This window comes from Phacochoerus africanus, chromosome 1 (assembly GCF_016906955.1).
Source record: "Phacochoerus africanus isolate WHEZ1 chromosome 1, ROS_Pafr_v1, whole genome shotgun sequence".
Taxonomy (NCBI): Eukaryota; Metazoa; Chordata; class Mammalia; order Artiodactyla; family Suidae; genus Phacochoerus; species Phacochoerus africanus.
Window position 1 is genome coordinate 118,900,863 of NC_062544.1, and position 15,643 is coordinate 118,916,505.

General features: G+C 42.3%; 1 protein-coding gene across 7 annotated transcripts in view; it reads right to left on the reverse strand.

Moving 5' to 3' along the window:
- Positions 1-15,643, reverse strand: part of ARHGEF3 (Rho guanine nucleotide exchange factor 3) — a 341,554-nt gene that overhangs the window by 38,321 nt on the left and 287,590 nt on the right. For all 7 annotated transcript variants that reach the window (XM_047777298.1, XM_047777308.1, XM_047777288.1 and 4 more), the window contains one exon: positions 7,365-7,472. In XM_047777298.1, the coding sequence (XP_047633254.1) occupies positions 7,365-7,472 (108 nt within the window). The remainder of the gene's footprint in view (positions 1-7,364; positions 7,473-15,643) is intronic.

Consider the following 15,643-nt stretch of genomic DNA (forward strand, 5'->3'; position numbering starts at 1 on the left):
ACTGGGGGAAAAAAAAAAAAAAGACATGGTGCTATAAACATAAAATCACATATAGAATTGGTTTAGATTAACGTGCATTAAAAATATGGTAAAATGGCACTTGATCAATTGACAATCAATAAATGTCAAACCTGAAAGGACTAGTACAACGACAAAGTTTTCTATAGCTGTGGGGGAAATTTGGAGTAGAAATGAATGACAAGATGAAGAAAATATTTGTTTTAGGAATGGAGGCAATATTGTACAGTTTGCTTAGTGTCAGCCAAAAATTAGGAAGCCTTCCAGAGGCTTGGGGAAGCAGCCCAACCATCCTCACTGGGCACCATAAAATAGCTTTTGCGTGATAACGTTCATGGTAAAAAAATTCCACAAGCTGAAATGGAAATGATGACTCTCACTACCACACAGGCAAACAAAGAGCAAAGAACAGCAGCGAGGTGGGATGCTTCAGACTGAAATCTGGCCATTATTTTTAGATCCTGGCAAACTGCAGGCTTTGTAATGACCAAACTGATTTTTTGCAAAAGCCTACCACCAGAGAGGCACTGTGAATTCTATAGAATCCTAGTTCCAGCATGACACTAGGCACATTTTTCAACCTATAATGTGCAGGATGAATCGTACTCTGCAGAGTTGTCAGTGAGGCCAGGAACATAAAGAACCTTGCATAGAACTTGGCTCCTTGTAAATACTCAACTAATGAAAGATGTCAGTACTACATTTAAAATGACAAGCTTTAAATTACAATAGCACACTATTACAATGGTCTAACTATGATTCCAGGTATAGTAAAGAAGAGCAGAAAGTCAGGAGTTCCTTTTGATGTGGAATACAGGTCACTCCTCAGTTACATCCTTACCTTCCAAGCAGGCAGTATGGTTTCTGGTTACTTCCTCCAACACACACCCCAACACATCCCCACACTCCTACCCCTTGAGCTCAAATAAATTAGGACCAAAGACTTTTATCAGTTATAGAAAGTATATGACCTTGGACAAAGGGGTGATGTTTGATGTCCTTAGAGCAGAAAATCATGGTTGCCACCCCATGGAGATTAAGCCCATATGCTTGGGGACTCTTCCTACTTACTTCTCAGACCTGGATGGCATCAGTCTTTCCACACTCCTTCCTCAAACCCCAAATGCCCTTTTCCCCTTCATCTTCATCTTATCTGAGCTATTCTAGGCCCAACACAAATCCTTCCACTCCTGCTCAAAGAGAGGGAGGAATATGACCATGAGTCTAGGATTAGGATGTGAGAACACGGAGAAGCAATTTTGTCCAAGACAGATTCATATCAAGAACAGAGGCCTAACACCAGCGATATTAGACACCTTTACTGTTTACGCCCTTTGACTAGAATTCCACTTCTGGGAATATACTCTAAGGAAAGAAGAAATAAAGACACATATAAAGATTTGTGATTAGGGTGTTTAAAGCAGTTATCCATAATAGTGGAAAAATACAAACAATTTAAATGCCCAGCAATAGAAGGGTGATTAAATAAACATCTTTTTGACAAAACACTATATGAACCCACTAAGAATTTGGATCTTGAAAAATATTTAATGACACGAAAATGTGTTCTCATACTGTATAGTTACTTTGTATTGTTCAAAGGCAAGTTAAAAAATAGTATGATTACGATTTTTTTTTTGCCTTTTTGTCTTTGTTGTTGTTGTTGTTGCTATTTCTTGGGCCGCTCCCGCGGCATATGGAGGTTCCCAGGCTAGGGGTTGAATCGGAGCTGTAGCCACCGGCCTACGCCAGAGCCACAGCAACGCGGGATCCGAGCCGCGTCTGCAACCTACACCACAGCTCACGGCAATGCCGGATCGTTAACCCACTGAGCAAGGGCAGGGACCAAACCCGCAACCTCATGGTTCCTAGTCGGATTCGTTAACCACTGCGCCACGACGGGAACTCCATGATTTTGTTTTTATATGCATGTAGGTATACAGTAAAAAAAAGATTGCCTGAGTATATACAAAAGTGTTAATAGAGGTTTTTTTGGTAATGGGGAGATGGAATTATAAGATCACAAGAACTACAAGATTACAAGATAAAAGATTACTTCTTATTCTGTGTTTATATATTTTTCGAATTTTTAAAACATAATGAGAAAAGAAAGCACGATAGAAGTTACTTTAAAAGAAAGGACAAATGTCATCAGAAACCATTCAACACAGAGCTATTTAATAATATAAAAATATTTACAGCCTAAATATCCATTAGTAGCAGACCAGTTTTATAAATCATATCATGTTGGAATAATATATACTCAGTCCATTAAGATCCTATTTTCCAAGGATAACTGTGATATAACACTTCCCTTAAGCCATAATAAAACACTCATCCAGCTTAATGAGAGAGGGTGAAAATTAAGAGATGATCAAAATATACCAAGTATGAGTTCACTTCTTGGCTCAGTGGTTAATGAACCCAGCTAGGATCCATGAGGACGTGGGTTCAATCCCTGACCTTGCTCAGTGGGTTAAGGATCCATGTTGCCATGAGCTGTGGTGTAGGTTGCAGATGTGGCTTGGATCCTGCGTTGCTGTGGTGTAGGCCGGCAGCTATAGCTCCAATTCGACCCCTAGCCTGGGAACCTCCATGTGCCATGGCTGTGGCCTTAAAAAGCAAAAAAACAAACAAACTGAAATATACCAGGTAAAATACAAAGCAAACCAACCAACCAAAAACCCCAAATGAAACCCAAGAGAAAAAGCATTAAAAGAAATAAACAGGGGTATTTAATTTTAGTGAAAAGTACAATGATAAAGAGGAAACTTTACACACCTAACGGCATAGCTTGGAAACATGTGAGGCCAAGACCAATAGAGATGCAAGAGAAATGGATCATCCATAGTCCCTGGGGGAGGTTTAAATCAAAGGTAAACAGATCATACAAAGATAAGGCTGGGCAGACTGCAAGTAACCCCAAATTAGGCTCAGGGTATGCAAGTTTTGTAGACAGACTGAGAATAACACTGGAAGGAAATTACAAAACATTAACAGAGGTTGTTTGGGAGTGGAATCTTTCTCTTTCCTCTTTTCGGTATTTTTCCAAGATGAACATACACTTTTATAATGGAAAAGAAATGCAGCTCACATTCAAAGAGAATGCAGGGCTCAGTTCCAGTGTAAGACACACAGCACCCCATAGCACGCCCTGGACACAGCCCAAATGAGTTCACCCACCGCACACAGCTGTGATGGGGGCAGCTCACCTTCCTCACTCCACTTGGGAGTGGGGAGTGCATGCTGGCCCCTTCCAGAGGTGGGCAGGCTAGTGAGGGGATTTATAGGCCCAGAGGGATCTAGACATCTGTGCTACAGTCTACCAGCAGTGCTAACCTCCCCAGTTAGAAGCGGATGGAGAGCCATGCAGGCGGCTCTCCCCCTCCAGTTTCCACAAATGCTGCCTTTGTGCTGGGGTCTGAGTCCCCAGTCAACAGGGGACCATGTGGGAAGCCAGCAGAGAACAACTCCTGCAGTGTCTTGCTGAACTGTCGCTGCAAGGACCACTCCCAATTGTGACTGGGCTCTTAAACCTTTCTGGAAGTGGCTGTCGGCCCCGAGCCCTGCTGATATCCTCCTATGCTAACCCTGGCCTCTCAGGAAGCCAGAGGAAGGGCTGCTAAGTGTTCTACTATTGATTAAAGTATAGTGTTTGGGTCTAAGTCATCTCTCTTCCTATGATAAAAGGAACTCAACCTGAGAGACCTAACTGGCTATCAAAGGGACATGTATGTGCCAGGAACCTGGGACAAAGGACACTGTGATGGAGAAGCAAGTGGCTCACTTACAGCAATGAGTTGTTTTGGGAAGTAGAAAAAAGAAGAATATACACATCTGGATAAGGAATGAATGACTGCCAATAGATTTGGGGCAGCCCTGCACTCCTTGTTTTCTGTTTCTCCCCTTTAAGAATGGGCACCAAGGTCACCCTAGGCAAGATGGGAAAAAATGTGAAGTTGGCCCACTGAGTACCCCTTTGGGACCTCCCCTGGCCCCAGTCCTCCCTGCTCCTTAGGCTATATTAACATCTATCCTGTTCTAGCTGGGGAAGGAAGCAAAAAGTCATGAGGCAATTATTGGGATGCTAAGGCTGGAAATAATTCTGCAGAACTTGCGTTGGGTATGCCAAGGTGACTCACAGGGAGATACATAGGGGCAAGAATGGTATTCTCTGTGGTTTGCAGATCATCCTGCAAACCTGGCTGCCTAACTCTGCATACAACCCAGGGGCATATTTCCATTTGCTGACCCCCATTCACAACATAAGCACATGTTCAAGTTCTGTCTGTGGTCATGTGCATAACCATTAAGAAGAACCATTCTGTTTCTGCCAGGTTGTTTCTGTCCAATAAACAGAACCTGGAGTGAGCTATTTATTGTGATATTTTTTACAAGTAAATAAAAAATTATTTTGCCAAAAAAAAATCTTTTGAGGTTTTAGAAACCATTTTCCGCATGTCAGATCTCCCCCTCGGGTCTGGCTTTCTCATCTTTGCTTGGTCTCAGTCTGCTGGATTTCAGACATGGCTTGATTTCTTTCTGTCCCAGTTCTCTAGGTCAATGCAAATTTGCAAGGTGATCAAATATTTCCTGCAGTGTGTTCCCTGTGTGCGAACTGTATAGGGCAGAAATTGGAGAAACGAAATAAAGGTTGCCTGGGAAGCCAAAGGAAATATTTTTATAGGTATGACAATGGAGAACCTTAAAGCAATATGCAGTCAGGGCAGGGCTGGCGTGAGGAGGGGTAGATGGTGCTCTCCTGTGACCCATGAGCGCAAACACGGAATCTACAGGTCAGGAAGGCGGTGACAGTGAGTGAAGGGGCCAGGTGTTGAGAGGACAACTGGGAGAAGTGGGGACATGTGTAGATGGAAGTTGCCTGGCTACTCAGCTACAGCTCATGTGTCATGTAGGAACTGCTACGCTTTCCAATTCCTCAAAAGAAGTCAGAAGTCCAGATTCTTATAGGGACTGTTTTGATTTCTAAATGTTAGCTCAAAACACTGTGCGGCCAAAGAAAACACAAGTGAGGGCCAGATGTGGCCATGAAGTTGCCAGAGGGCAACTCTATCTAGGATGGAAGCAACATGAGGGCAGGAAGTAGAGCCAGGTGGATGATGAGGGCCTACTTAATACTTGTGGAATGAGTGAGCCCTTCCTGGGGCAGAGCGGGGACTGAGCTTGGAGAGACATTGGAAAGAGATCACCATGGAGGTGGTGACCAAGGGAGGAAATAACTACAGTGAACTTAAGCCATAGCCACTGGGATGGAAAGGAAAGGGTAAAATGGCAGTAGACAGGCTAAAGAATCTTCGAAAAGCAGAACTCAGTGAAATACCAGATGTGCAGGGCTAGGGCAATGACGAATCTTCCAGGGGAAGCCTGTGATGAACTTGGCCAGGGGGCTGAAGGACTGGTCACTGGGGAGAGAAGGTAAACACATTTTTCTTTACTAGCTTCAAAGCCCTTCATCTGGCTCCCCCAGATGACCTTATTTTTTTTTTTCTCCTCCTTTCCCCCACAAAGGGGGTAAGGGGATAAGAAGCAGCCCAGAGGTTCCAGCACAGAGCCAAACCTAATTAGCTAATTAGATGATGAGGTATTCATTTCGGGAGAAATACTAGCAGAGTTAACAGAGGAATGGGCAGGGCTGAGGATTAGCACTGGAGAGGGACAGCACCTGTAGGAAGGTGGTGAGAACAGCTTGGTCTATGAAGAGTCATGGCACACTGGCTGAATGGTACAGAAGCAAAGACAGGCGCGGGTGAGGGAGACTTCAAACTATTGTCAAATAACAGCATTTCATAGCATGGGACATGCCTTAGGTTCTGGTCCATAGTTTTCTTAATGACTCAGAAAGTCAGATCAAAATACTGCTAAGCAAAAGTATTCAGGAAACTAAGAAACTGGCAGACTCAAGACTACTTCTCAGCTGAATAAGGTGAGTCTTTTCATGGCATGACTTTCATGGACTTCAGTCCATGAAAAAGGATTTTTATGAATTTCACATTGGGCTTGAGGCCTTGGACAAAGCTCAATTTCCACTTTATTTATTTATTTATTTTCGTCTTTTGTCCTTTCTAGGGCTGCACCCACGGCACATGGAGGTTCCCAGGCAAGGGGTCAAATCGGAGCTGTTGCTGCCGGCCTACGCCAGAGCCACAGCAACACCAGATGTGAGCCGAGTCTGCGACCTACACCACAGCTCACGGCAACACCAGCTCCTTAACCCACTGAGCAAGGCCAGGGATCGAACCCACAACCTCATGGTTCTTAGTCGGATTAGTTAACCACTGAGTCATGATGGGAACTCCTCAATTTTCACTTTAAAAGATAAACTTTATCAGGAGTTTATGAACAAGAATTACAACCACCTGTCAACCAAAGAATTATTATAGTAGCTAATATTTACACCTTAGCTAACTAGTTAGGAAGTTAGTGGTGACTAACTATGGGCCAACGCACTATGTTAAGTCCTTTAAATGTACTATCCTGTAAATCTTTGCAATGATTCTATAAAGGAGCTATTGGAATTATCCCCCAATTCACCCACAAAGAATAAAAGCAAGACCTAGAGATGTTAAGTTACCTGCCCAAGGTGACAAAGTCTGAGTGACAGAGCCAAGGACAGAAGTGAGATACTTCTATTCCAGGGCACTTGTTCTCAGTCAGGGGTCAACAAACATTTTCTGTAAAGAGCCAAACAGTAAATTTGTTTGGTATTGTGGGCAATATGGTCTCTGTCACAATTACTTGACTGCCTTTGTAGTGCAATGCCAACCATAGAAAACACATCAACATTTGGGCATGCCCTGTTCCAGCAAAACTTTAGTTACAGACACTGAAATTTGAATTTCATATAATCTTCATGGGTCATGCAATATCTATCATTCCTCCTTTGTTCCATTTTTTAAAAATAAAAACCATTCTTAGCTCCCGGGCCATAAGAAATCAGAGTGGGCTGAATTTTTTCCCACATGCTGTAGTTTGCAGACCCTGGTCTAAGCCATCAGGCTCTTCTGCCCTCTAGCTTACGTCATGTGCTGGTTTGCTTGGGAGGCCCATCGATATTTTAGGACAAAACCTACAAGAGTGCATTTGGATGGAGCATAGGACTCTGAAATACAACTCTGAGGAAAGACCCAACAGAGACGACTCCTTATTACTCCTTGAAGGACTCTGCCTGATGCGTTTTCAACTTGAAAACATCTCTTTCCTCCTTTTAGTCCCCTTACCTGCTCTCTTCTATTGAAATAAGCCAGGGGAGGGTTGGTTAGGGCACCGATGTCTCCTCCCACATAACAAGGTCTTCTGCAAACATGAGTCCACCATGGCCTTCTTACCTGCAGAGTTTGGCTGAAGCGCTTTAACGGCGTGGCCTTTACGGGCGGGATGAGGTTTGCTAGCGATGTGACTCTGGAAAGGGGTTTGACTCGTTTATTACTGGGTTCCTGTAGGGTTAAAAAAAAAAAAAGGAAAATGTCAAGGTCAATTGCAAAGACAAGATAACTCCACCATACAATCATGTCCCACTCTGAGAACTGCTGGCTGCACACTGATCTGTGGAAGGTAACCAGTGCCCCATCCCACTCCACTGTGTGGAGGTGACCTGGCTTAGGACCCAGGGAAGGAAAAATGGCAGGGGGGTGTCAACAGCCGCAGCCTCTGAGGGGACAGGAAATGGGCAGGGATTTCTCCTTTCCCTTCACCTTAAATATATCTGCCAACTTTTAAACCAGAGGCTTCCAGTTAGCAGAATCATTCTCCCCAGCCTCTCCTGTAGAGAAAAGCTGCCTCAGATTTCCCACCCAATGACCTTGTCAGGTGGTTGTCCTTTGATGCTTCTGGTTTCCTCTTTTTAAAAACCTTTTCTCTACTTTGCCTTGAGCCACTCTCCAAATTTCTAATATGCAATGGTTTTTCTAAAGCACAGAGAATCTTTCTTTTCCTGGTTCACCAAATTAAAAAATATACATATTTTTACAGAAGTTCTTCTATTACTAGGCTTTTAAGAAAGCATCTTTGTATCTACAGTATATTTGAAATGAACATATTAATACCTATAAAGAACTAGACAGAAAAAGAAAATGTACAGAGAGAAAACCCTGCCATGAGCCAGTTTTTATACTATACACAGTCACAAGTTTTGAAAATCACCTCCACATAAAATACCTGCAAATCTGCAAGTTACCCCAATCTAAGCAGATGGGTGAGGGAAACTTACCCATACCAATGACTTTGCAGATAAGAATTACATAAGTACAAACAACAGGCTGTGGAAAAGAGTGAGATGATAGACAAAACACTTTACAAAGACAAAGAGAACAGTTACCCTTATCTTCCTAAGCTCCATCTGACCTGCAGTAGACGCTGGACAGCACATGAAGACACCAAATTTTGAGAGAAAAGCCAAACTTGCCAACAGCTGTGGCGAAACTCAATCATTTCCAAAGGGAGCCTCAAGATGCTCATCTTTCTTTTTCAGCCATTGTTTTCAAAGTTTCAAGAGTTAAGCCAGAATTTCCGATTCTCCAGAATATCTCTGCAGGGTATTCTGAACATAGTAGGTGCTTGGAAAAATCTTGCCTGAATTTGGAATTCTGCTGAGAAACACTCATGTCATTTTATGTCCTTGCCAGCTTCAGAAATCAGAAGCCTTCTCTGAAAAAGACTCAACCTTTCTGGCATCCAAATAGAAAAATTAAAAGACTTTTTAAAAAGCACAAAACAATTCCATAATGTAGCCAGGAGTGACTTCATGATTTCTTGAAGCAAATACTTTTCCAAGACGGACAATGAATCTGGGCTGCCGGGTACCTCTCCAGCCTCTTAGCATGCTGAACTGAGCAGACAGCAAGAAACTCTCCGAACACTGGGAAGGCTTAGTTCCAAAATTCAAAGGAGGAATCTCTCAACATGAGAGACATCACATTACAATTATTTAAGTGCTAAAGAGAAAGATCCAATAGCCCTTCTGCGTCCAGGTAACAGTGCCCTTCAAGGATGCTCCCTCTCCAGTGCCTGGCTCCTGAATATCTGTGCCCAGAGGAGGATTTTTAAAATATTTTTTACGTCAGAGCTGCACCACCAGCAGGCATACTGAACACACACACACACACACACACACACACACAGCCTCTTGAGCATTTCCTAATTTTCTCTAAATGGCTCCTGCTTTAGCTGGAAATGCCAGAGCTGTGATATACCACCTTGGGTGGCACAAACTGCATTGCAGCAAGTGAGAAGATGGCGGGATTTCCTAGGGGAGCAGGACTTGGTCTCAGACAATTCTGCATGAACCTCAGAGCCCAGTGACTCTTGGGTCTCTGTTTTTTTTTAAAGAGCTAAAGCTGCTGGGTCACAGATTCTGTATCAAACTGGGGAGGTTGAAGGGCAAATGCCAACTGGGTTCTCTTGCTTTAAAAAGGGACAGGGAGTCTTGCACATTTGGCAGGATGAGAGAAGATTGGGCTCTGTTCCACTTGCTGTGTCATCTTTTCTAAGGTTCTGCTGACTTTGCTGCCCATTTTACATGACCTAATCAGATGGGTGTTTTTCTGCATCGCTACAAGATGTATGCACATTGCAAATGTCAGCCCCTCTGCAGGTTGTGTGCAGTACTGCTATGTGTGATTATAATTAAAACTCCTTTCCCAAGGCTTTGCCCATTTGGAAGTAAACACTGGGCTGCTCTCTGGCAATTTGACATTCCCAAGCAACGAACAATTGAAACAGAAACCATTGCTGTGTGATTTAGTGCTTGATCCAGCAAAGTAAGCAGGTGCAATTTCAAACCAGAACACTTGCAAGTTGCTGAATCTATGGAGGAAGCTTTATGCCTGATCCACATGAGCAAAGTATGACTTATGGTGTTCCCCTTGAGGGCTTCAGTGAGAAGAAGAGATTAAAAAAATTCTTAGCCTAATTTGATTTTTCTTTTCCATTTACTCAGTATGTCTCCAGCTACATTTTACTGCTGTCTAAAAAGAGCCCTCAGGGAAACTGTTTCCAGATTCTAGTTAAATAGCTCTACTAAGAACTAGCAAATGCAATACCAGGGATGCTTTCAGGCTTTACAGAGAGAGGACAGACTACAACCTGCAGAAGCTTCCTAGTCCAACAACTCAGCTGCCAGACTAAGCAGGGCAAGGTCACTGATGAACCCAGGAACAAGGTGTCCCGTTTCAAGTGCAGACACCACACTCACCATGAAATTTTAAAACAGCATGGGCATCTCACTAAAGAGTTAACCTCTTTAGTGAGAAAGAAAAGAAAGAAAAGAAAAATGAGAAAACACCACCCTCACCATGAAATTTTAAGATGGTGCAGGAGGTCATCTCACTAAAGAGGTTAAAAAAGAAAAGAAAAATGAAAAATGCATTGAGTATCCCATGTGGGCAATATTTATTGAGTAACATTTTTGTTGCATCTTTTCCAGATCTTATAAATTTGTTTGTTTTTCTTGTCTTATTGCACTGTCTAGGACTACCTGTCTATTGTTGATTATGAGCTGAGACATTGGGTTGCCTAGTCTAATTTCTAATTCTAAAGGGGTTAATGAAGGTTTCATCATTAGCATGGAAGAGACAACCTTTATCAAGTGGAGAAAGTTCCCTTCTACACAAAGTTGGCTGTGAATTTTTATCATGACTGAGTAATGACTTGTATCAAATATTTTCTCTTCATCTTTTTAGAAGTCAAGAAAGGGGAAAAATGAAGGATAGAAAAAGAGGTGGGAAGATGGGAAGGAGAGGATGAAGAAAGGCATAGAGGTCCCCTTTTTCCATAGAGGAATTCATTCAGATATCTTTTTTTTTTTTTTTGGGGGTCTTTATGGGCCACACCCATGGCATATGGAGGTTTCCAGGCTAGGGGTCTAATTGGAGCTGTAGCTGTGGACCTATGCCAGAGGCACAGCGACGCCAGATCCAAGCCACGTCTGCCAACTACACCACAGCTCATGGCAACGCAGGATCCTCAACCCACTGATTGAGGCCAGGGATCAAACCTGCAACCTCATAGTTCCTAGTTGGATTTGTTTCCGCTGCACCATGATGGGAACTCCATCATTCAGATATCTCTTGTGCTTAAGTTACAAACAAAGGGGAATAAAGCACTCCATGAAACTTTATTTTTAATGAGAGATTTAATTAAACAAATTTTAATATTCTTTCCCTAGAGGATACAGTGTTTATCTTTTCCTCATTCTTTTCACCAAGAGATAAAAACCAAAGCACATTATATGCAATGTAAGAAAATGCCTATCATACCAATATGATCTGGCACAATTTTTTATTCCTTAAAAGTTGTTCCATTCTAATAGACACAACACACAGGAACCCCTCACTCATTCTTCTTGCAATTCATTTTTTGCAACCAGAGTTGGGTTGGGGGAGCAGTGGAAGGGTCTTCCACATCATGTCTGTAGCTGCCCTGAGCCTCTGTCTTTACTGAGTCACAAACACAGCTAAGGAGGGGCCAGAAATGCAGCCAGGAGCACAAGACTTACTGCTCTGTGCAGAGCAGCACTGCTCTTGGATGCTCTACACCTGGCAAGGAGCAAGGGAGAGGTGAGACTCAACTGTACTAGCAAATGCTTTTGCCCATGAGTTGAAGGAATCTTTAAAAAAAAAAAAAAAAAAAAGTCTTTCAAATGTTTAGAAATACCAGGAAGCTTCATGCAGGGCTTTATCTGTGTGACAGGGGGTGTGTCCAGGGGTTATATCTCATTCACCCAGTAACCTAGGCTTTCATCATCTTCATGTTACACAGGAAGTTATAATCTCAGAATGATGGAGATGCTCTAGCATTATTAAATAATGATAAGCTCATATTTCTCTATGTTTTACAGATATTTACTAATTTATTACCCTTAACATCCCTGTAAGGTAGCCACTATTGTGATTCTCATTTTAAGACGGAAAAACTAAAAAAAGGTGGCCAGGATTTAAACCTAAACAGGCTGGCTCCAGAGTCAGTGCCCTACTCAGAGCTTGGCTAACTCTTTATATAAGGGGCCAGATGGTTAAATATTTTAAGCTTTGTGGGCTGTCCAGCCTTTGTCATGACTACTCATCTCTGCCATCAGGCATAAACAGTAGGTAAATAAAGGAATGTGGCTATGTTCCATTAAACCTTTGCTCATAGACACTAAAATTCAAATTTCATATAATTTTCAGATGTCACAAAATATTACTCTTTTGCTTTTTTCAACCCTTAAAAAATAGAGGAATCATTCTTAAAGGCTTGAGGGCTTTTTTTTTTTCTTTCTCTCTTCATCAAAAAAAGGAACATGAGTTTTTCAGGAGAGTCTCCAATTTTCAGTTGAGTATTTTTCTCAGAAGGGGACACTGTAGCAGATTCTAGAAAATTAATTTCTAAAGTACTGTTTCTGACAGCACCTTGACTATACTAGTAACATTTGAAATGTTTAGATCCTGAGTTTCACTTCCAAGAACTACTGAGTCAAAAAATAAGGGGTAGAAATCTAATTTTAAGATGGGGAGGGCAACACTATTTCATGCCACTGAAATAGTTTGAGGGCTGTTGGAAGTGGGCTGTATTTGGCACAGGGGCCATAGATGTCGTACTACTGCTCTATATCACTGCTGGCTTCATAGGGGTCACGGCCTGGGTCAGTGGTCCTCAGCCTCAGCTTTCTACTGTGACATACCTAAAGATGACACTCTCAGGGATGGCAGGCTCCCACAGGCATACTTAGTTGTCAGGCTCCACCAGAGCACAGGTGAGATTTGTATCTTCTCCCTGAAGCTGCATATGTGGGGTCCTCCCCTGGGGAGCAGGGGATGTGTTTGACTTGCCTTTTATGTGAGTGAACCCTATCCTACCACATTTTACTATCTTAACTTTCTGAACAAATCATCCTGACAGAGAGTTTCTATTGTGGCTCAGTGGGTTGAGAATCTGACTAAAATCCAAGAGGATGCAGGTTTGAGCCCTGGCCTTGCTCAGTGGGTTAAGGATCCAGCATTGCTGTGAGCTGTGGTATACATCTCAGGTGTGGCCAGGATTCCGTGTTGCTGTGGTTGTGGCATGGGTCAGCAGCTGCAGCTCCAATTCCACCCCTAGCCTCAGAACTTCATATGCCAAGGGTGCAGCCATAAAAAGCAAAACAAAACCAAAACCAAAAACGAACCCAGAAAACAACCCTCCCCACAAAACAAATCATCCTGGCATAACATAAACTTCCTAAGACCATTAATACATATGAATAAAAGACATAAAAATGATATGATGCTTGGGATCTGCTTCAAAGTCATATAGGGTTGGGGGAAGGGAAAGTGTAGGGAATGGCACTGATCATATGCTGGTAATTGTCAAACTCTCCCAGGGGATGCAGTGTGCAGTCCTGCCTATGGTAATGGTCAAAATGCTCCCTAATAGGTGTTCCTGTCATGGCTCAGTGGTAACAAACCCCACTAGTATCCATGAGGACGCAGGTTCAATCCCTGGCCTTGCTCAGTGGGTTAAGGATCTAAAGTTACCATGAGCTGTGGTGTAGGTTGCAGATGTGATTTGGATCCCGCTTTGCTGTGGCTGTGGTGTAGGCTGACAGCTGAAGCTCCTATTTGACTTGGGACCTGCTTTTTTGGGGCCAAAGGGCAGCTCCTGTTCCCTAGCCTGGGAACTTCCATATGTCGTGGGTGCAGGCAGTCCTAAAAAAAAAAAATGCTACCTAATAAGATTTATTTCAATGGACAGAAAACAGTTTTGCAACTATACTAGTGAAGGCTGAACTGGGGCAGACAGGTGCCATCTGAGATTTCTACTTCAGTTGTTAGAGAGGGCCTGGTGAGAAAGGATAGTGAAGGGGCAGATGTCATCTAGAATTGAACACATTTAGAAAAAACCTAGTAAAATGAGAAAAAAATCCCACTAGTGAATTTCAATAATTCTCAACTGACATAGGCCAGAATAGGGAAAGGTTCGTGTGGCTGGGAAATTGAAAGCTGAGAGAGCTACCCTGAAATATTTAAAGACAGGACACCCCATGGAGAGGCACCAACCTGGCTATCAGACTTCCTGAAATCTGTTTTATTCTACTGACTGATTTTTCATTTGCTTTCATTAAAATGAAATCCATCAACAGGATCCTGATAGCTGAACTCAACAACATAAAACAATGTGATGAGAGAAAATAGGAGTCATTCAAGGTCACACTGCCCACGGAGAAGAGGCTTCAGTTCCACTGTATTCATTTTGAATTGTGAGCGTGCTTTGCTTTCTCCACGACTGCCTCCCAAATCCAAGCTTTTCTTTCCATTCTTACAAGAGCACCGTCTTCTACTAAGTACGCTGAGAACTCCCTCTCCTTGCCAGAGCCTCACTCCTGCTCATTACTCTGCATTTGTCTCAACCACCCGCTTCCTTTGGGCCAAAGGGCAGTTCTTACTGTTTCACAGCTTGTGTCCAAGATTCTCACCCTTCAAAACTTCTAAGTCTCCACAAATATTCTTGTGTTCTCACTTCCTTTGACACCTCCAACTGCCAAGGCCTTCCTACCCTTTCAGGTTACTCCTCCCCCCAACTCCTTTCAAAGGCGATACTCTTCTCCTTTGCAGGGATCTGACAGCTTACTTTAAATCTTGCCCCTCAGAGAATTCCTGCAGACTCTCCTTCCCAGTTACTGTTTATCTAACTAAATGCTTGAGAATTTTATATCTATCTATCTATCTAAAGATACATACTACATATATACATATCATATATATATGTAAATATAATATCTGTCTATGTATCTTAGTCTGGCTCTCATACTTACTAGGTGGGTGATATTGGGCAAGTTACCAGTTTCTTCAACTGAAAAATGGGGAAATAATCCTCATAACACAGTAGTGAGAATTCTGTGAGTGAGCACTGACATTTATTGGCAATTTAAAATCTGTGTCAGGCACTGGGCTAAGAGCTTTATGTGGATTTGCTCATGGCATCTTCAGAACATCCTAATATTACATCCATTTACAGATGAGTAAGCTGAGGTTCAATGCGCATAAGTACTTACACAGGTCACATATCTCAGGTGACAGAGGAAAGATGTGGACCATATATGGACCAGAAGCCTCTGCCACACTGTTCTGCCCAACAGATAACTATTCTGCTCAACAAGTAATGAGGATGAGCACATAGCACAGACTTTGTAAAAAGCAAGCTATCAATTAATGGCGCCTAAGGTAGGACTCACAGACTGGTATGTTTTTACTAAAATCATTTCTCTTCCTCTTAGCTTCTAAGAACAGGTGAATTTATCTAATCATTCAATGTATGCATTCTCTTCTATAAAAAGTTTGTTTTTGAAATAATTTTAATTTACAGAAGAATTATAAAAGTAGTACTTTGTTCCCATGCACTTTCTGCCATACTAGCCCTAATGTTAACATCTTACATAACCATGGGCCCCTTATTAAAACTAAGATATTAACATTTCTACAACATTACAAATTAAACTCTTAAAAAGTCATTGGGATTTCACCAATTTTCCCACTAACATTCCATTTTCTCTTTCAGGTTCTAATCTAGAAACCCACAATGTATTATTGTGTGTTTTTTTTTATTTTTTTAGGGCCACAGCTGTAGCATTTGGAAGTTTCCAGGCAGGGGGTCA